Here is a 21,056-nt window from a genome sequence, read left to right as displayed (position 1 = left end):
TAAAGAATTCTGGAAGTGTGAGAGGTATCACTTTTGAAAAAAAAAAATTAGTCTCTTACCTATGAGCTAAAGTGATCCCTTAGCCCATATTCATTATTTGGGGATAAAATACCTTTTAACTTCCTGGAAGGAATATTGTTCTGGGATATTGTCATTATCTCCAGTAAAATCTCAGATAAAATAAATGTGCTGTATGAGAAGGCAAGGGAAGAGCCCACCTCTTCTTTAAATAAGAACTCCCAATCTTAAAGCTGGATTGTGTACTAAAAATTGTAAAAATTAAGTAAACCTGATAAATCCTCGGGTCCTGAATTTAAATTATATGAAAGTTGTTTTTTTTTTTTAATACCACAACAGTGAACAGAAACAGAAAACACACAGGTCGATCCAGTAAGGCCGCGGTAAAAACAGTGAGGTAGTGTCAGGCGCACCCTTCCTCCCCGCACGCACAGTTCTCTTCACTAACTCCCCGATACTCTCCTCTAATCGCATGCAAATGCATGCCGCGGCTGTGAAGCGTTAGGGAAGGGTTATGCCCGCGCAACCCATTTTACTGTATAGGCGCTGTAACAGCGCCTATGCAGTAACCTGGGTGCGCTGGTACCTGTCATTTCAAATGACATTTGAAATGACAGGCACCAGGAAGTGTAAAAAAGTTTAAAAAGTGTAAAAAACAAAAAACCTGTGTGTTATATAAAAAAATAAAACAATTTTAAATACCTGTCGGAGGGCCGTGGGTCCAGGCGGCCGGTGGGCGGCGGGCAGCCATCAGCGGCATCCGGTAGTCCCTTCTCCCTTCCTCCCTCCCTCCCCTGCCTGGATGAGCGCCAAAATCGCAAGGGCGGGTCGGCAGCGGGGGGGGGGGGGGGGGTGGCAGCGGGGGGGGGGGGGGGGGGGGGGGGCGGCAGCAGGATCTGGGAGCGGCGGGTAGGCAGCAGCGGGGTCCGGGGGGCAGCAGCAGCGGGGTCTGGGGGGGGCAGTGGCAGCGGGGTCCGGGGGTGGCAGCGAGATCCGGGGAGCCAGCAGCGGCAGCATGTTCGATCGGGCAGGCAGGTAGGTGGCAAAGTAAAGATGGCCGCCTGCAAGGGAAAATCGTGCAATTGGCCGCTGAAGACGTGACGTCACACCCCGTGACGCCAAACGTCGTGACGTCACGTCTTCAGTGGCCAATTGCACGATTTTCCCGTGCAGGCGGCCATCTTTACTTTGCCACCTACCTGCCTGCCCGATCGAACATGCTGCCGCTGCTGGCTCCCCGGATCTCGCTGCCACCCCCGGACCCCGCTGCCGCTGCCCCCCCGGACCCCGCTGCTGCCTACCCGCCGCTCCCGGATCCTGCTGCCGACCCGCCCGTGCGATTTTGGCGCTCATCCAGGCAGGGGAGGAAGGGAGAAGGGACTACCGGATGCCGCTGATGGCTGCCCGCCACCCACCGGCCGCCTGGACCCACGGCCCTCCGATAGGTATTTAAAATTGTTTTATTTTTTTATATAACACACAGGTTTTTGTTTTTTACACTTTTTACACTTACCATAGCAGGCCCGAGCCTTGCTACTTTTTCGTTTGTTTTTTTTTGCCCTGGTCCCGTCCGGTCTCCTGCAGCCCCGTCCGGTCCGGACGGGGCTGCAGGAGACCGGACGGGACCAGGGCGGGTAAGCAATGTTTTTACCCTACACTACACTACACTAACTCCTACTAGGGGGAGGCGGTAAACTAGCAGGTTAAGGCCGCGGCAGAACAGCGGGTTACGGAGGAGATAATATCAGCGCCCGTTACAGTATCGCAGGGGAATAGCTAATTCCTTCATTATACAGCTTTTTCGTTCATTTACATGCCGGGTGCGGAAAGGGTTATGCGTCTGTTTTCAGAAGCGATACGGACGCGTGAAACTGGAGACTGTATCGCCGAATTGCCTTGCGCGCCCGAATTGTGCGCTACGAGCACGTTACAGACGGGCAATCCTCGAGCGGACGATACTGGATCGACCTGACAGAGAGGGAAAAAATAGTGATCTGTGTCTTTTATACATCTTCAGTATAAAAGGATCAAATGTGTTCTAGATTAAACACTTGTATGTCTGGAGAAGGAAAAAGTGCAGGATAATTTGCAGTGACAAGACATAAAGGTCCCATCACAATCCAAAGCTGCATTTGATTTATCTGTATAGGTTACAACTTTAAGACCCTAGTGACAACCTTGAACTGAGTCAGTTTACACATTCAGAGTGAGAGGAGACCTGTGTGTTTGGATCAGAAAATACGTGCCAAAACCTCCCTTTTTCTCTTAATTAAAAATAGGGATACTTAATTGTCATTTATTTTTTTAAGCCATAGTTAGTATTAAGCGACACCAAGACAGTGAGACAACACTTAGTATACACTTTAGTTTTCCTGACTGGAAGACTTTATGGCATTAGCATAGTCAGGAATCCTGTTTTTCATTTATTTAAAATACAGCATAGGAGAAGTTCAGCACATTTTGATGAAAAGAGTTCCTGAGATAGCATCTACCAGTGCCTTTCAGCTAATCAAGCAGCAAATGCAAACAGTGCCCTCTATCATCAACCCAACTCAGCAAGAGGACGAAGAATCAGTGCATCCTAACACCAGCTGGAGGTACTCAAATTACTCAATTAAGCACGCAGATAAGCGTACACTGGCACTTTGGCTACTAGAAAATCTAGCTAGACCAACAGCATTTGTACCTTCAGAGAGTTTTAAATAATAAAAAAAAGGAAACTCACTGCCAGAAAAAAATAAAAGACGACAACAGGAGAAAGAAAGACATAAATAGTGACTAACTTATACTTACCAGAGAAGTCTCCTAGGGCCTTATATTCTAAACGGATTGCACGCGATATCAAAATGGGGGCGGAGTCGGCCCTGGAAGAGGAGGAGTCAGGGCATCACCGGGGCCGACTCCACGAAGACGCTGTGGACGAAGAAAAGGTAAGGCCCTTTTCGCGTCCGAGTTCGCGCCCAATAGCTACACCTCCTATGGTGGCACTATTGGGTGCGAAACCGGCAGCGATCGCACCGCGATGGTGCGATCACTGCCGGCTAGCACAGGCCCGCCCTCCGTTTCGACCCCTCATTCCCTAAAGTATCGCAGGCCTGTGATACTTTAGAAAATGAGGCCCCTAGTAATCTTTTCAAAGTATCATTCATCAGCTTATTCCATTAACAAGATCTGAAAAAAAAGAGTTCACACAAAGAATCAGCTCCTTTAAACAACTATTGATTTAAAGTAACATCTTTAATAGTCCACTGTTAAAGGAGAGGACTTATAATGCTTTTCTTTCTTTCTTTGTTGTTTGATATTTTTTTCCTTCCTAATTGTACTGTTATAGCTCTCACCCTTTTGTTGTCCCTCGTACCCCCCCAAAATTTCATCCTTTGCTTCCCCTGCTTATCTCACTGAATAAGAACCGGTGTGGGGCTAGTTTTTTATTTATTTATTGGGTTTTATATACTGTCACTAGGACAAGCCATCATAGTGGTTTACAACATAATAGAAAAACAATAGAAAAAATCACTAATACATAAACATTTACTATCATAACATTTTTCTCTTAAAAATTAATGCAAATAATAAAAAAAAACGTAAAAAGAATGAAAGATCATGTTAAGAAATGATAGATATGCTCATGCTAACCACTAGAGAGGTTTACCTAAAACAATAAAATTAATAATACAATATATCAGCTAAAACAAAAAAATATATGGTAGTATAGATAAAAAGTTAAAATGGACAAAAAAGGTAAGATAAAAAAAGAATAAAAGGAAGGCAGTTAAGCTGTATATACCTCACTAAAAAGCCAGGTTTTTAAATCACACTTGAACTTTTTAAAATTGGTCTCAAGTTTTAAAACAGTGTGTTCCTTCCTTCCTGTTGTATCCCTGCAGAAACTCTTCCTCACACTGGCATAGCTCCTCAGGCAGCATCACTATTGACCCCTGGGCCTCTCCATGCCAGGCCCAATAAATTAATATGTAAATTTCTTCTGCCTTGAACTGGTTCTGGTTGCTGCCATCTGTGCCAGAGCTCACCCTAGATATGTTTTAATTCTATCAGGGTCTCTCCATACCCTTTAAGGTGCCACTAAGTACAGTTTCCACAATTTTCCCTATTGAATTCTCTTGCATCTCGTAAGAGATTGATCTTTGAATCAACTGATTTGCCTCCATAGGTTTCAACAGCATCACCTTCATAAGTATCAGATAGTTACAAGCCTGACTTGTCAGTGACACAGAGCAGAAACCATGACAGTGCCCTAACCCTGAGGGAGTAGGACACAACTCCTTCATTGGTTGTTTCTACATTTGGTCTCTGGGTGTCCTTGTATGAGTAGTTGAGCCACCAAACCTCTGTTCAGGCTCTAGCATGCCTACTTCCTGACAGCTCCAAGGACAGAAATGTAAGATGAGAAATAATGTACTTGTTTGCTGCTTGGAGAATAACCAACAGGATGCCAGGTTGCATCTCTAAACTCTTACTTCTATCCTGGAGTCAATCAGCAACTGAGTGGGAATGTGATAGGGAGACCTAAGACTCCAGTAATAAGGTTAACTTATGTCATTTCCCCAGTATACAACTTTGCTCCAGTTTGATACCAGCACCAATAACACAATTGTGTTAGAGGACAAACCCAATTTCTTCTGGAAAAACCATAAACTGCCTAGTGACCGTCCGCAGACCGGTGAGTTACCACAGTCACACACTTTCATAAGCAGTCTCTATGGGAGTGGAATCTAGATTTCACACTTCCAACTTCTCCTATATATTTGTATTATCATTGTTTAAATGCCCTTGGGCATTGAACAGTGGGTATTTAAAGCATCGGTACTAGCTAGATCCCTCAAAATCAACAGATTTCTGGCTCCCTTTGGTTCTTTGTGTGTTTTAATTGCAAGCTGTATTATGTAAACATTATTTTCTTAGTACTACTGGTTTAAAACATAATGAGGTCAATATTCAAAAGTAAATATTTAAATGGATATCTTGTATTTAGATGTATAAGTTGGAGTTAGATGGATAACTTGGGAGTTTTCTATCTAAATGGCTTTGAATATGGACCTCAACAAGGCTGATATTAAAAAAAAATCTAAGTGTGTGTTCTATTTATACAGAGACTTTTGAGTTCTACAAATTGTTACAAAGTCGTTGAACAGTAACAATTGGTACTTTTTTGAGACGTCTGAGTCCTTTCAAACAGCACAGCACAGCACAGCCGTCGATTCAGCAAAGCGCTACAAAGTTGCTGAATAGTAACAAAACGTTACTTTTTTGAGACGTTTGAGTCCTTCAAACAGCACAGCACAGCCGTTGATTTAGCTGAGTGAACGATTTGTCACTTCATTAAAATCAATTACAACAAAGTATATAGGACATTAATTAAGAGTGACAAATATATTTTCTACTCTTATCACTTAGGAAATCAAGTTCAAGAATTTTTTCAAGAAATATAATATGAATTAAGCTTGATTTCAAGCAAATTCAGAACATCAAAATTGAACACAAGTCACAGTGTTGTTTAACTAGTGCCAATAGACATTTGTTCCAATTTTATAAAAAAGCAAAAATTAATAAATTAATATGTAAGTACGTTACTACAGTTAATAATTAAAAGATTTTTATTAAAATTCACCAAATCACAATTAGAGATTACAAGACCGATGATTGGACCAATTGGCCATTAGAAGTTTCTGTTAATTCAAATGTCTAGAGGCTACAGAACTTTGGTTAGCGTTTCAACCTCTGAAAAAAATATTATTTATTCATTTAATAAGACACCCAGTACACCAGAATCAATAGATCTGCCAGGTAAATACAAATTAAATGCCGTATCTTAAAATAACAGTTTCAAAAGATAATCAGTTCATTGTCCTATACTTCATCCAATAAGCATCTCATAAAAGATTGTACCCTTTACATTTGCTCTAAAGGGCAAAATGAATCTGTTCGAGTGAGGCAAGCTCTGCCACGATGCTTCTCTAAAATTTGAATTGAGGTGACAGCTTCCAGTAGTAAGTGTGGGGACCCCTGGTCACCCACTAGATGGCCCTAGATCCTTGCCCTGGTAGGTGATAGCAAGAGGGACAGTCCATTCTCTACAGCACCTCCCTCTGAAGCTGACTGTGATGAATTGCTGTCCGTCTATTTGGAGAGGGGTGCTAGGAGTAGGAGTAGTGTGGTCAATTGAGGTTTTGGGTTGGGTTGGGTTTTGTTGGGACAGGACCTGGTTTTTGCTCTTCCGCTGTATTTGGTTGGAAGACTACCCGGTTCCTGTGCACTCCTTGCCTGGTAGGGGCTATCCCTTCTGTGGAGTATGGAGGACTTTAGCAAGAAGTTTTATTTCTCAGGTTTGTTTGTGCCTGGGTGAATCCTGTTCCTGCTGGTGAGGCAACTCTCTTGACCAAATGTCAGGAAAGAGAAGACTTTATATGCCTTTCTAGTCCAGTGAGAGGACTACAGTGACTCCTCACTCAGTGGTGAAGTTTGGATTTTGGAGAGTTGCATTTTAGTGAGGAGGTTTTTTTGTCCCATCCCTCCTTACTGTGGCTGGGCTATGAAAGCCCTGCTGGTTTCCAGAAAAAGGACCTCTTCCCCTAAAAGGTCAACTACAGAAGGAGTCCAGAAGAGAAGAGTTTCAAGATCGAACTGGAGACCCCAACTGGATCTCCACTTTTAGGAAAGCAGGACACAAGCTGGGACAACTAGGACCCCGGCTGAACTGCAGGTACAATACGTTTTCAGGAGAAAGCTATCTTCTGAATAGATTTCTCTTCCTGGCTAGGACCCTTACCCCTCAGACTATTAAGGGGGTGAGTGGCTACCAAGGGAGTAGTGAAAAGGACACCTTCACATCAGGAAAAAGGAGAGTATGCCAACTTGTAAGCACATAGGGATCACAGATGTGAAGAATCAAGTAACATATTGACTGGACATTTATTTTAATTCTGCTAAAGCAATGTTTCTTTGAACACCCACATCATGTCCAGCCTTTTTCTATATCACTACAACATCTAAGAGAGGATTCCCTTTCATCGCCTGGGCCTTAAATGTTAAGCCTTTCCCCTATAGAAAGAATTCACTTCTTGGGACTAGGTAAAATTGGGGAGGTGGCAAAAGAATATAGCCCCAAAATAAATTCTTTTGTGTGCCCTTTGGATTACTGTAAAATCTGGAAAAAAAAGGGTTACAGAAGCAATGGGTAATTTTGCTGCATGGAGTAGATGTAATACCAGGTCAGCTGTTTTACATTTTTGGGAGCTACTTGCTTTCCTCAGTAACCTAGCAGACATAAATGTAGCGTCATTCCCAAAAACTTCCTGTAATGGAAGAAATTTCTCCTTGCACAACGAGAATGTTTCTACTGTATTACAGTCCCACTGTATGTGACTATATATGCCAAATTTCCCACACTCTCCAGCACAGTAGCTGATAAAATTTTGCATTCCAAAAATACTAATCTAGACCCCCAACACAAGAATAGCCTCCTGATCAGACCACTACCTAGTCCAGGTCCCCATTCCAATCACAATACAAACTTATCTTTCTCCCCACTCAAACTTGTCCTCCATTTCATGAAAAAGAATAAAAAGGTCCTCAAAATACTGAAAACTCACCAGAGGTTCTAGTCCAATAATGGAACAACACATTCACTTCACTGATCGATACCCTAACTCTTCTTAAAACCAACCTTCTATAAACCCCCTAGAAACTCTCTGTGGTTCCATTAAAGATCTTCTTCTCAAGCAGCAATCCTGTCAATTTGAATGAGCATTGCAGAAACATAAAACAGACATCAACTTCCCTATCTGTAAAGAGCATGCAAAAGATACAAAACAGCTATTCGACAGGCTAAAAAAAGACTACATGTCCAAGCAACTAGATGTATCTATGAACTGTCCTGGTAAATTTTTCAAACTAATACAAAAGCTCTCCAAACCAGAATCTCAAACCACTACTACCATTACAAGGGACCACACAGCAAGAGACTTTGAGACATTCTTTATTGATAAAATCCAAGCTATACACTCTCTTTTATGCTTCTCCCTCTACCTTGCTTAACATAATTACACCCTCTTCTTCCCTGACAGAATCACCTCATCTCCCTTCATCCAACTGTGCATCAAAATAGGATCCAACCAAATCCCTTCCATTGCCAATCTCAATAACTGTTTTATGGCAGGAGCTCAAAGGCTCAGTAATCACAACAAACTAAACCACCTCCAAATCTGAGCAACTCTGGCTAAGCTGCTGAGAACTGCTGCTGTCTCTACCTTCTCTGTCAGGAGAGAGAGAGAGACTATTTATATCTGTATAGGAGGGCCAGCTAATATTTCTACAATGTTCTCTCGCCCTAGCTTGATGGACTCTATAACAGGGTGCTATCATGCTAGGGCGAGATAACATAGTAGAAATCGCATCTTTGTGAGACTTTCCTCACTCCAAATGACGTCAAATCTTCACCAAGGTGTACTGTGCAGTTTGTACATCTCACTTTGCATGGAAAACTGGCCCCTAAACTACCACCAACACTTCACCTTGAGCTATTAGCTGGCCCTCCTATAGGCATATAAATAGTTGAATACTATGACCCCCACTTATAAATAGGTATGTGTATGCTCGTTCTCTCTCTCTCTAAACATTTGCATTCATGCCATGTGATAATCGTATTATGGCAAAAATTAACGCCATAATGCATTTTGATGAATGACCCTGTTAGCTGGCTAAGTTATCTGGCTAACTCTGAATATTAGAATTACCTGGTTATCTTAGCCGGCAACTCAGATCCTGCCAGTTATGCTCCAGAATGCTTCTAACTTATCTGGCTAAATTCTAGCCTGCTAACTTATTAGCCAGCTAGAATTTAGCCAGATATGGGCCCAAATATTAATTTAGCTAGCTAACCTCTGAGTTAGCTGCTAAATGCTTTTGAATATGGACCTGTGAGATTTTAGAAAGGAGTAGGGGATTAGGATTTTTTGAGTAGAGTGAAGATATTTTGGATACAAACTGATTCAGTTCGAATGGAAGGGTGTTCCCCCCTCCCCCCCCCCCCCCCCCCGATCTTGAAAGCTGAAGTCTGAGGTCTTTTGGCTTGAGCAAACAAAGGAAGCAAGGGTGAGAAGAAATATTTTAAACTCTTGTGCTAGAGACTTCAAGAGACTGGGAGTTTTGCAATTGTGGAGTATAGTTTTAAGAGTTTTGACCCTTTCTGGGACTTTTTTCTGAACCTCTGGGCTTGGGGATATTTTTTTCCATCTTGACCAGCTTATGCTGGAGCTACACTCCTAATATCGCACCCCCACTGATGAGAATGTTTTTGCTATGGATAAAGGTGCAAGAGAAGGGAGTGTTGAGAAGATCTAACACGGGCAAGAAGACCATTATTTTCATTAATCTCATATTTTTATGCTATTTTTAATCTTTGTGATTGTGGCCTGGATGCTCCTATCTAGGTTGCAGTTAACCTATTATTTTGACAACCACTTTAGACTCTGTTTGATTTTTCCTTCTTATGCCCAGGGTCCCGGCTGGAAGGGTGTACACTGGCTTGAGGTTTGCTTTTTGCCCTTTCTGCTAATTTTGGCTTCCTTGCTGTTGAATTAGACAGCCTTGCACGTGGTGGTGATTGTTGAGCTGGACTACGAGCCTTTGACCGTAGCTGTGATTGACTGTGCCAGAGGCCCAGAAAGGTTTTCTTTTTCCTACGGGACTTGAACCCGGACTTGTAGCCCCTCTGGTTGATGCTAGATGCACAAACGGGGGACCCGTGACATGAAGTACCTCAGAATTCAATGCTACCACATGCAACAGACCAGTCTAGCCCAGTTTTCCTTCAAAAAGACCACCCAATATATATATTTACATTAAGAAAAATATTGGGACAACAAGAGCTGCATTGGAATTGGAATTCCACTAAATCACCAGGACAGTGGCGCACGGTCTCTGGTTGCATCCTGGCTAGAGAAATTTTTGGCAGCCCTATCCTGTGGACTAGTTTCTTATATGATTGCTTAGACTGTGCTCTTCTCCTCTGGGGAAAAAAAAAATCCTTACTCATGCATTTTCCCCTTCCCATGATGCACAGGTTGCATACTGGTGAGCTACAGTAGCTTGGAATCTGAAAGAAGAATTATGATTCAAATCCATTGCCATGTAAAGGCTCTTTTAAATCTGCTCCAGCAAGGTCTCACTTCTTACGCCTTCCTTTCTAGCATTTTCCTCCTTCCACCTTCCTTCCTGTACGTAAAACCTAGTACTGCAGAGAGTAGTTTGGTGGACTGCCCCATAATACCTGGGTGCCTCACAATACCCTACCCAGCCAGAGGTAAGCAAACCAAACTGCCAGCGTGCAGGGAAGCATTACCAGAAACAAGAAACCTTTTTAGTGCAGAAGCTTACACTGTAATCTCTGGCATCTGCTCTCTTCATTTAAAGTCATCTTCTCTCTTCCTTCCTCAGAAACGGGCCTTGACATCTTGACCATTGCAATCTTTACTCTGACCGTTACTGTGGTGCTTGTAATAGTACTCGCCCTCCTGGTTCTCAGGTAAAAAAAAAAAGTCATGCGTCTCCCTTTTTCAGACCCCAGGCTCTCCATCCCATGTTTCAAGCTTAAGACAGGCTTTTTTTCTGGGGCCCCAAGCATCAGAGTTACAATTATAAATCTTAAAACGTGAGAATTAAAATTCATCTATCCAAAAAAAAAAAAAAAAAAGATTACTGTATAAAGATCAATGCCTGGATTGTACATAAATCTGCCTGTTTCTGAGGACAGCTTTGCTCTGAGCATTAATGTAGGCTACTGAAAGGATCTCCTGTTCTCTGGCATCACAGTAAAAGGTTCCGTCCAGAGACCAAAGAAATAAGATGGGACATTTGGGCTGCAGAAAAGTGTAGGAAAGGGAGAGGGAGTATAGGGTGTGACAGCTCTCTAGACTTGCGTAGATGGGATCAGGCTGCACAGAGACTGGGATGTGCTTCTGGGCTGTATGGTTTTGCATGGAAAGGCTCAGATTGGAAAGGGTCTGGGGAGTGTTGCTGAGCTATGTGGTTTTATTTGGAAGGGGTCAGACTGCTCGAGGATTTATCATTTTCATTTACTATAGGAAATACAGAAAAGACCATGAGTTGCGCCAGAAGAAATGGTCCCACATCCCTAGCGATAAGATCCTACCGCTTGAAACCAATGACACCAACCATATCAGTCTGAAGGTTGGTGCCGATGTGATAACTACACTGCAGCCCATTCATTTTCATCTCTTTTAAAGTTTAATCTTTCTTTCCAGATCACATTTTCTAAATGCCCATCCATTTTTTCTTATGTTCCCAGAAAATGGCTGTAAATGTTAATTGTAATTTAAAATGTACTTTTGACTGTAATCCATCTTGAGACTAATTTAGGAAAAGGCAGAAAATCAGATGTGTATAAATGAAAAATAAATATCCAGTTTAACATATTGAACTACTAAAAAAAACGTAGGGAAAGGATGCAGCAACACGGCTTCAGGAATACTTTCCAACATAGATAGAGCTGTAGAAGGGCATGCGGGCAGTTTTTAGTGCTCTTGGAATGTTGGTGTTCGCTCCATTCCAGAAAAAAAACCCTCTCTCTCCTAATCCCCCCCACCCTTGATGTCTCACCACAGGACACGGGGGAGGGGGGAATGTCCAACTTTTAGTTCCCTAACCCCAGCCACTGCCAAACATGGGAAGTGGCCATTCTACAATCCCTCTCCTTCTCTCACAAAGATTACTCTTACACGAGGTGATTTGAAAAAGGAGTTAACTTAACATCCTATTGCAGCAATTTTCAAAAGCCCATTTACATACATAAAGTGCACTTTCACGTGAATATGCTATGGACAATTCCATGGCTATTATTGAAGCAATTTTCAAAAGCCAATTTGCATGGGTAGAGCCCACTGACATGGGTAAAATGCATTTGCACATGTAGAAACTCAGTTTTAAGCATTTAAATTCTTTTGAAAACTATGCCCTTATTGTACTTGAGTTATTGTTAAGGAGGTTTAGGAAATCCTGCTTTAGTACAGCGGTTCCCAACCCTGTCCTGGGGGACCCCCCCCCCCCCCCCAGCCAGTCGGGTTTTCAGGATCTCCACAATGAATATGCATGAGAGAACATTTGCATGCAATGCCTCCAAAACATGCAAATTTTCTCTCATGCATATTCATTGTGGAGATCCTGAAAACCCGACTGGCTGGGAACCACTGATTTAGTACAATTAGACCTATAGTGGTGTGCATGGAAAAGAAGACTTGGGTGTGCATAATTCTTGTATTGAATTGACCCTTTGGCATGCTCAACTACCTTGTTTAGAAAACAGTAGGGGTGTGCATTCGTATTGAACATAAATGTAAAACGCTACTTATTATTTTTTTTTAACTTAAAAAAGTGATAAGACATAAACGATCGGATTTCCAACTTATTCAACATAGCTATGTTGAATAAGTTAGAAATCACGATTGTTGATCCAAAATAAAAATTTAAACCCCTCACCTTCCTTAATCCCCCCCCCCAAAGACTTACCACAACTCCCTGGTGATCCAGCGAGGAGTGAGGACGCCATTTCTGAAAGCCTTTCCGAGGAGCACGTGACGTCGGGGCCACGTCGGAGTGACGCGGCGTCACGTGATTCCCCGCGGGTTCGCGCCGGAACGCTCGTTCGGCCCAAAAGGAACTTTTGGCCAGCTTGGGGGGGCCTCCTGACCCCCCCCAAGCTGGGGGGGGTCAGGAGGCCCAACGAGGGTGCCGGAGGGAACTCACGGGGAATCATGTGACGTCGGCGCCACGTCGCAGTGACGCGGCGTCACGTGATTCCCCGCAAGTTCCCTCCAGCACCCTCGTTCGGCCCAAAAGGAACTTTTGGCCAGCTTGGGGGTGTCAGGAGGCCCCCCCAAGCTGGCCAAAAGTTCCTTTTGGGCCGAACGAGCGTTCCGGTGCGAACCCGCGGGGAATCACGTGACGCCGCATCACTCTGACGTGACGCCGACGTCACGAGCTCCTTGCAAAGTTGGTCAGAAATGGCGTCCTGACCCCGCTGGACCACCAGGGAGTTGTGGTAAGTCTTGGGGGGGGGGGGGGGATTAAGGAGGGTGAGGGGTTTAAATTTTTATTTGCACATATGGACATATACTCAACTCATTGAATTCTGTTTATGTCCATATTGACCGCAAATGGGACCCCCTTTGGACATATGGACATATGAACTTAAACTTTTGCTCTGCACATCCCTAGAAAACAGTACACAGAAGCATTTTACAGTGCCAGCGATGCTTTCTCTCCCTAGATTGATGATGATAAACGTCGAGACACCGCTCAGAGGCTTCGGAGAGGTAAATACGACAAAAAGGTACAGCAAGCGGAGTCTTCCTTTTGTCATCTTTGAAGCCCAGTGTTTTTCAATGAGGAATATGTTTTGTTAATTAATACGTGTATTTGATTAATTTGCATGACAAAGCATCATTTGACTTTTACACTAGGTCCTCTCCTGTCCAACACCAAAATTAGTCAAATGTATGTATTTTACTATGTAAACTACAATTTCTTAATCAGCTATTGCAGCAGAGCTGGAGCTCTAAAAATGGCCTTCTCTCCTTGCTTGGTGCATCCCTAGTCCCACTCCATGATGCATATTTAAACATTAGACATTTTTAAAACTGTTTTCTCTCTTGTTCTTTTATGCTCCCTCTTTGCTGATCTTTTTGCTTGTTCTTCTATAGGCCCTTCCTTACTGTCTTCTCTCATTTCCCATTTTCCTCATTCTTCTGTATTCCATAGTTTATAAAACTTTGTGGCATTTTCTTTTTCAGTTTGTCTTTTTTTTTTTTTTTTGCTGTCTTCTGTGCTTTCCAAGTTTATCACTACCATCCTCTATTCCAGTTTCCTCAGCTTTTCTTCCTATTCAATTGTTTTGGGGTTTTTTTTACTTTTTTCTCTGTTGGAGACAGGATGCTGGGCTTGATGGACCCTTGGTCTGACCCAGTATGGCATGTTCTTTTTAACACATTTCTTCCTTTGCATTGTTCCATTTTCACCTTTTTTGTCTTGTCTTCTCTTGCTATTTCTCCTTCTCTCATTGTATTTCTCTCCCCTTATTATGTCCCCTTTGCCACTCTCGCCTCCCATTCTATCTCCTGTCTTCTAGGACCTACTTCAATCTCTCCTTATTTCCCCTTCACCCTTATTCTTCTCTCCTCTACTATAGGCAGAAAAAGAAAGTATCCGTGTCTCAGCCTGAAGTCTATAACTTAATGAGCCTGGTGGTAACCAATAGTCCTAGCAGCAGCAGCTTCTCTCGTGCACTGGTAGCAACATCCAATCCCACATCTCATATATACCGACCCTCCTGATTTGCTTTAGAGATTCAGAATGGTGCTAGAGTCTCCATATCTTCTGATTACTCTCATGGAGTGGAGAGGACACAGAGTGGGCCAGCCAGTCTTTGGCAATAAAGCCCATATCAAGCCAGGCTACTCTAGCAGAATGTGGTGGTTGATGTTGGGTAGGTGATATGGTGGAGAAGGCGTGGGCAGAAAAAAGTAAACATGTGGCTGAAAAGAGGCAAAAAGGGAAAATTAGAAAGAAGGAGGAAGGGGAAGAGACTGAAAAACTGAGAGAGTACAGAAACAGTGAGGCCACTATGAACAAGAGGAAGATGGGAATATCGCAATGAAAGAGAAAATGACAGGTCAGGGAAAAGTAAAATAAAATCCATGAATATATATTTTTATGGGGGTAAAAGTTAGTGTATGCACAGCCTTAGTTTTGCTCTGTGTATGCCATATTGCCAAAGGGTCATTTAGTGTGTGCTTAACCTTCCCAGGTCGTCATTCTAAAGGACATGAAACACAGTGATGCCAATTTTACAGAGTGGCAGAAGATTGACTTGAATAAGGTAAATGCGTGCTGTGTGAGGACACTGCAAGTGGCGGGATCTGCATGGACCCACTCTGAAGCCACTTTTGCCATTCTTCTCACTCTGTTTGGTTCTCCTTAGGGAGCTTTCCTTGGCAGATCAACTGAGTTCAGCTTACATGTTCCCAAATTTTGTTCCAGCAAATATCAGATTTATTTATTTATTTATTTTTTATATACCGATATTCAATCTGAGATATCAGATGAAAATGGTGGGATAAAACAAAACTTTAGGTTGAATTAGAAGTTGGAGAACTCTGTGAAATGCTGGAGAATAGGAGAAACAGAACCCCTCCCCCCCCAAAAAAAAACCAAAACCCCAAACACCACATCTTATTGTATTATGCACTTAATAAACTGTCCATTTACAATTTTGGCTCCTACCAACTCCTCTGGAAGTCTGTTCCAGAAGACTCAGTGAAAAATTATTTTCTCACATAACCTTCAGCTTCAGCTGATGACCCCTTGTCCTTGAGCTTTTCATTCTATGCAAAATGCTTCCTTCTGGTCCTTCACTGAAGTCTGCCAGAGACTGCATTTGAACATTTGTATCATTTCTCCCCTTTCCCACCTTCCTCTTTAGTTCCTGTAAGTCTTATGTTGTACACTGCAGTATTTTCACCAACTGCGGTAGAAACCACATTATCTACTAAGGCCCTAAAATGTGTTAATTAGCATAAAGACATCCATATTTTACTACTGTTAATTATTTAAATTAGTTTGAAAATGGGGAATAATGAGCTGTTTAGCTATTATCCCCCTATGCACGAACCTACATTAACTGTCACCAAGTAACAGCCCCTCAGGCAGCCTCCTTCTATTGGGGAGGAGTAGGAGGCAGATCGACATTTGTTGTTCAGATTGTCTTTCCAAAGCTCACTATGATGTAAAGTGCATTCAAAGCACACCGCACCCTGCAGCCAGCCAGCAACCCATCTAGACAGGAATCCAGCCAGCCATGGATTTACAGCGATCCATTTGTAAATAGTTAAAATTAGGATTCCCTTTTTCTCTCTCTGAATAGTTCTTTCTCCCTCCCAAAGATGCCTCTTACCTGCCTTCATAACCCCAATTTATCCTTCTCTCCCTTCTTCCAACAGTGTCCTTCTCGCCAGTCTCCCTCTCTGCTTTCTCTCCAGCATTCCATCTCCTACTTTCTTACCCTCCCATCCCCTTTAGACTCACCTCTCGTCCTCCCCTGTAGCGTCCCATGCTATTTTTTCCCCTTCTGCCCCTGTATCCTCTCATCCCATCCAATCTCATCTATCCTCTTCCTCCTCTGCTCCCCTGAAGTCTATCCTCTTTCTCAGCTTTCCTGCAAAACCCAAACCCCCTTGCTCCGCTCCACTGCTGCAGCTGAGGCCTTCTCCCTGCAGCTTTTCCCATGTGACTCTTTTTACTGTGAGCTGGTGTAGCAGCAGGAGCAACAGGAAGGAGAAGCCACAGGCTTCAGCTGGAGACTGGCGGACCAGCACAGCAGGAGAGAGGTAGCAGCAGCAGCAGCCTGGCATGGTGGAAGAGAGACACCCAAAGTCCGAGGCCTGGTGAGGAGTATCAGGAGGGAGACAGGCACAGGCAGTGGCCTGGCATACAGCAAGCAGGAAGGGGAAAAGTAGGCAGCAGCCTGACCTATTTCCTTTCTATTAAATTTAAAAACTGGAAATTCTTTGGAACGAATTATGCTTTGACAACCTGTGGATGAGTAGGGCACAATGAAGAGAAGAGAGGGACACAGGACTGTCTTAGTTTACAATTTAAAGTTGTAAGTTAAGAGGAACCACGATTATTTTCTGTGATGGAACCACTGTAATTAAGATTGTCTCAGTGATTCTTCACCCTTACTATGGCAGGTTTACTCAGCAGATCAGATGTTTGATGCAAGAAAAGTAGGCACCCTTGCTTTACAGTGATGTGCTAAGCCACACTGGCTGCCATTCTGTGTGGCATGATAAAAGCTCCTGTGGACAGGCCTGGATTTGTCAATAGGCGCACAGTAGGCCTGTGTCTAGGGCAGCAAAAATCTGGGGGCAGCAGGCTGGCTGAAGAATTGCAGCCTTCCAGCTGTGATGAATTTCACTCAGCTGAGAACAGTTCTCTGCTTCCTGATCTAGCACCTCTGCCCCCTCAGGCAGCATGCAAGGAACAGGAGAGGTGGGGTGAGTCTGGAGTAGACAAAGCAGAGCAAAGAAGAGCTACTCTGCTGCCTAATCCAGCCCCTCCCTTCCAATCATTCAGGGACAGGAAGGGAGAGGGCAGTGGTTACGTATGTGAGAGAGAAGAGTTTGATTACGTGTATGTGTATGTATGAGAGATTGGGTAGGAGGTCAGAGAGGGGCTGCACGACAGAACAGGACCGGAGCTAGATATGGATACCTGCTCCATCCTCCCCTCCACTCACCCTTCATCATTGCAATTTAGATCTTTTCTCCCCTTGATCTCAGATCCTTCCTTCCTCTCCCTTTTCTCCAGATCCTTGAACCTACCCCAACCACTTCCACTTCCTCCCCCCTTTCTCAATCCCAGAACCTTCCTCCCTTTCTCCCTTTTTCTTCCATCCCAGATTCCTGATCTTCCCTCCCCATTCATGCTTCTCGTTCTCTCTTTTTATCCCATCCCCAGTCCTCTCACCTTCTCCTCTCCCTGGCCCTGGCTCTATTTTCTCTCCATCCCTGAAATTTTCTTCCTTTACTAATACTTGAAATTGCTTTTCATAACCCAGCAAAAAGAAAATAAATTATACAGACACAGACATTATTAAAATCTTAAAAAAAAAAAAAAAAAAAAAAGTAAATATTTGTCAATATTCTTCAGAATTTTAAAATTTTTGCCACAGACTCTACCCCTGCGCTGCAGCAGGAAACTGTAGGTCTGTGCCTTACATGAATAAAGAAGGATAGGTGAAAAAGTCAAACTATTTTTTCGTTTTCTGCTGGTATCATAAATGTCTGTATACTGACACTCAACTAGGCGAACCGCCTATCATGAGTGAAAAGACAGGTTCAGAAATAATCATATACCAGCATGAGTTCTGCTTTATTTTTATTTTTTTTAATGTTTGCAAATATAGGGGCGGATTTTCAGAGCCCTGCTCGCGTAAATCCGCCCAAAACCGGGCGGATTTACGCGAGCAGGGCCCTGCGCGCCGGGAAGCCTATTTTACATAGGCCTCCCGGCGCGCGCAGAGCCCCGGGACTCGCGTAAGTCCCGGGGTTCTCGGAGGGGGGCGTGTCGGGGGGCGGGCCCGGTCGTCGCGGCGTTCCGGGGGCGTGTCGGCAGCGTTTTGGGGGCGGGTACGGGGGCGTGGCTACGGCCCGGGGGTGTGGCCGCGCCCTCCGTACCCGCCCCCAGGTCGCGGCCCGGCGCGCAGCAGGCCCGCTGGCGCGCGGGGATTTACGTCTCCCTCCGGGAGGCGTAAATCCCCCGACAAAGGTAAGGGGGGGGTGTAGACAGGGCCGGGTGGGTGGGTTAGGTAGGGGAAGGGAGGGTAAGGTGAGGGGAGGGCAAAGGAAAGTTCCCTCCGAGGCCGCTCCGATTTCGGAGCGGCCTTGGAGGGAACGGGGGGAGGCAGTGCGGCTCGGCGCGCGCAGGCTATACAAAATCGATAGCCTTGCGCGCGCCGATCCAGGATTTTAGTGGATACGTGCGGCTCCGCGCGTATCTACTAAAATCCAGCGTACTTTTGCTTGAGTCTGATGCGCAAGCAAAAGTAGGCTGATCGCGCTTCTTTTAAAATCTACCCCATAAAGTAGAAGAACCCTTGTTCTTCTTTTCTTTATAAAAACTTGCCATGCATATTCATGGCAATTACCACTATGATTTGTTGAATACTGAGCTGGTAAGCAGTGCATCAAAAGTCCTGATTCATTTTCTTCAATCATGTTAGATTGTAAACACCAAATGTGCAGTGTTGCTGAAACAAACCATGCCAATTTTGGCACACTGCTTACATGCACAACAAATTCTCTGTGATCTTATGACTATACCCCATGTTCCTGTACATACCCCAGATCAGTCCAGATACGGTAAGTAGGTTTTGCATCCCTACCAGCAAATGGAGGCAGAGAATAAAAACTTTTCAAGCACTGCTACGTATCCGAGAGTGTCACTTGCATGACTGCAACTTCAGAACCTTCTTTGAGGTAAGAAATACCTAGCCTGCAGGATGTCGAATCTCGCTCCCAAGTATTCTAATAACTGGGGCGGAACAAGGTGACCTTATGTTAAATTCACCACCCAGCCCAGTGATCTCAGTATCACCAGCACCATTTGAACCGACTGATCATTCCTCCTCAGACTTCGCTTGGATAAGCTAGTTTTCCAGATAAAGGTGAACCAGAATCCCCTCCTTTCGCAGCACCGCAGCCACCACGACCATCACCACTGTGATGGCTCCGTGGGAGCCGTTGCTAACCCAAAAGGAAGGACTTGAAACTGGAAATGCTGTCCCAGCACTATGAAATGAAGAAATTTATGATGATCTGTACGTAAAGGGATATGCAGATATGCTGTCGTCAAATCCAGTGAAGCCAAAAATGCCCCTTGATGGATCGCCGCTATCACTGTCCGCAACATCTCCATACGGAAGCGTGGAACTTGCTGCGCCACATTGACCTTCTGTAGATCTAAGATGGACTGAAAGGTGCCCTCTTTCTTGGGAACCATGAAATAAATTGAGTATCTTCCTCGGCCCTGCTCCTTCGATGGTACTGGAATGATCACATCTAACACCTGGAGGTGAAGTAATATATCCTGCACTGCCTCTCACTTGCTGTTGGTTGTGCAGTGAGACACCATAAAGGCTTCTCTGATGGGGCAAGAAAATTCTAAAGCATAGCCTTCTCTTATCATCTCTAGAACCCATTGATCCGAGGTGATCCTGGTCCACTCCTGGCAAAACGTGTCAGACTTCCCCCGACAGATTCCACAAGAGAATGGACCAGCCTGACTTCAATGTTAGGATTTACTACCTCTAGTGTTCTGACTGGAGCTATCTCTGGGAGGTCTGTGGGATCCCTGAAAGGACTGCTGTCATCCCAGTCCCTGCTTCTGCAAAGAAGCAGGAGAGCCCCTGCTTCTCATATCCTGTAAATGGGCACAAGAGGGGAAAGTATTTTTGCTGCTCTTCTTGTCCTCTGGCAGCTTGTTCCCCTTTGACTCCCCCAAATGTTTCATCCACTGTTTGAGGTCCTCTCCAAGCAGTAGCTTTCTTTTGAAGGAAAGATTGCATAGCTGGGATTTGGACCACATATCCGTTAAACAATTCTGCAACCACAGAAGTCTTTGCACTTACACCGCCGAAACCATACTCCTTGCCGAAGTCTGGACCAAATTATACAGTGCATCTGACACATATGCGACTCCAGCTTCCATCTGGGCCGCCTGCCTAGACTCGCCCATCGGGGAAGACTCCTCCTGAGACTTCTGTAGTTAACGTAAACAGGCCCTTTGGATCCGACTAGCACAGATCGCCATCCAAAGACTTAAGGCCAAGACCTCAAACATCTTCTTCAACCAAATTTCCAACTTGCGGTGCTGGACATCCTTTAATGCAGCTGACCCCATCATCGGGATGGTAGTCTTCTTCACGAATGCCAAAATCGAAGCATCTACCTTTGGCAACATCAAACGTTCCAAAGTGTCTTCCGTTAAACGATACAACTTTGCTATCACACTGGCCAACTTAAGACCTGCTTCCAGAAAATCCCATTCCTGGTTTATCAGCTTCTTCACTTTCTTAGGCAACGGAAAAGCCTTTGGCAGACCTTGAAGCCCATCCAGGACTGGATCCTCTCCCTTCCTGTCATTATCTGACTCCTCCTGGAACACTAATTCCCAGCTCCTTTAGAACCTGAGGAATAAGAGGTCTTAACACCTCTTTGTGGAACAACTGGACCACCCCTGGGTCATCCCCCTCTGCAATCAGGATCTCCTATGGGTCAGATAAATTCTTGTTGCCATCAAGGTCCATCCCCATGGGCTCATCTGCTGGATCATCCCTAGGATCATCCCCAAAAGCATCACATAGCCCATCCTGCAAGTAATCAGATTCCTCTCTCCTGGCAAAATAGGGCTTAATGTGAAGCAAAACAAAGTCTGTTGAGAAATGC

The 21,056-nt window shown here is 44.3% G+C and overlaps 1 protein-coding gene across 1 annotated transcript in view; it reads left to right on the top strand.

Annotated features, from left to right (window-relative positions):
- GUCY2C (guanylate cyclase 2C) overlaps positions 1-21,056 on the top strand; it is a 174,562-nt gene that overhangs the window by 78,895 nt on the left and 74,611 nt on the right. The window contains exons 9-13 of the mRNA XM_029587127.1: positions 4,588-4,699; positions 10,474-10,561; positions 11,121-11,226; positions 13,322-13,384; positions 14,858-14,929. Coding sequence (XP_029442987.1) covers positions 4,588-4,699; positions 10,474-10,561; positions 11,121-11,226; positions 13,322-13,384; positions 14,858-14,929 — 441 coding nt within the window. The remainder of the gene's footprint in view (positions 1-4,587; positions 4,700-10,473; positions 10,562-11,120; positions 11,227-13,321; positions 13,385-14,857; positions 14,930-21,056) is intronic.

This window comes from Rhinatrema bivittatum, chromosome 2, assembly GCF_901001135.1.
Source record: "Rhinatrema bivittatum chromosome 2, aRhiBiv1.1, whole genome shotgun sequence".
NCBI classification, from domain to species: Eukaryota; Metazoa; Chordata; class Amphibia; order Gymnophiona; family Rhinatrematidae; genus Rhinatrema; species Rhinatrema bivittatum.
Note: the sequence above shows the minus strand (reverse complement) of the source record. Positions and strands in the feature narration are given on the sequence as shown.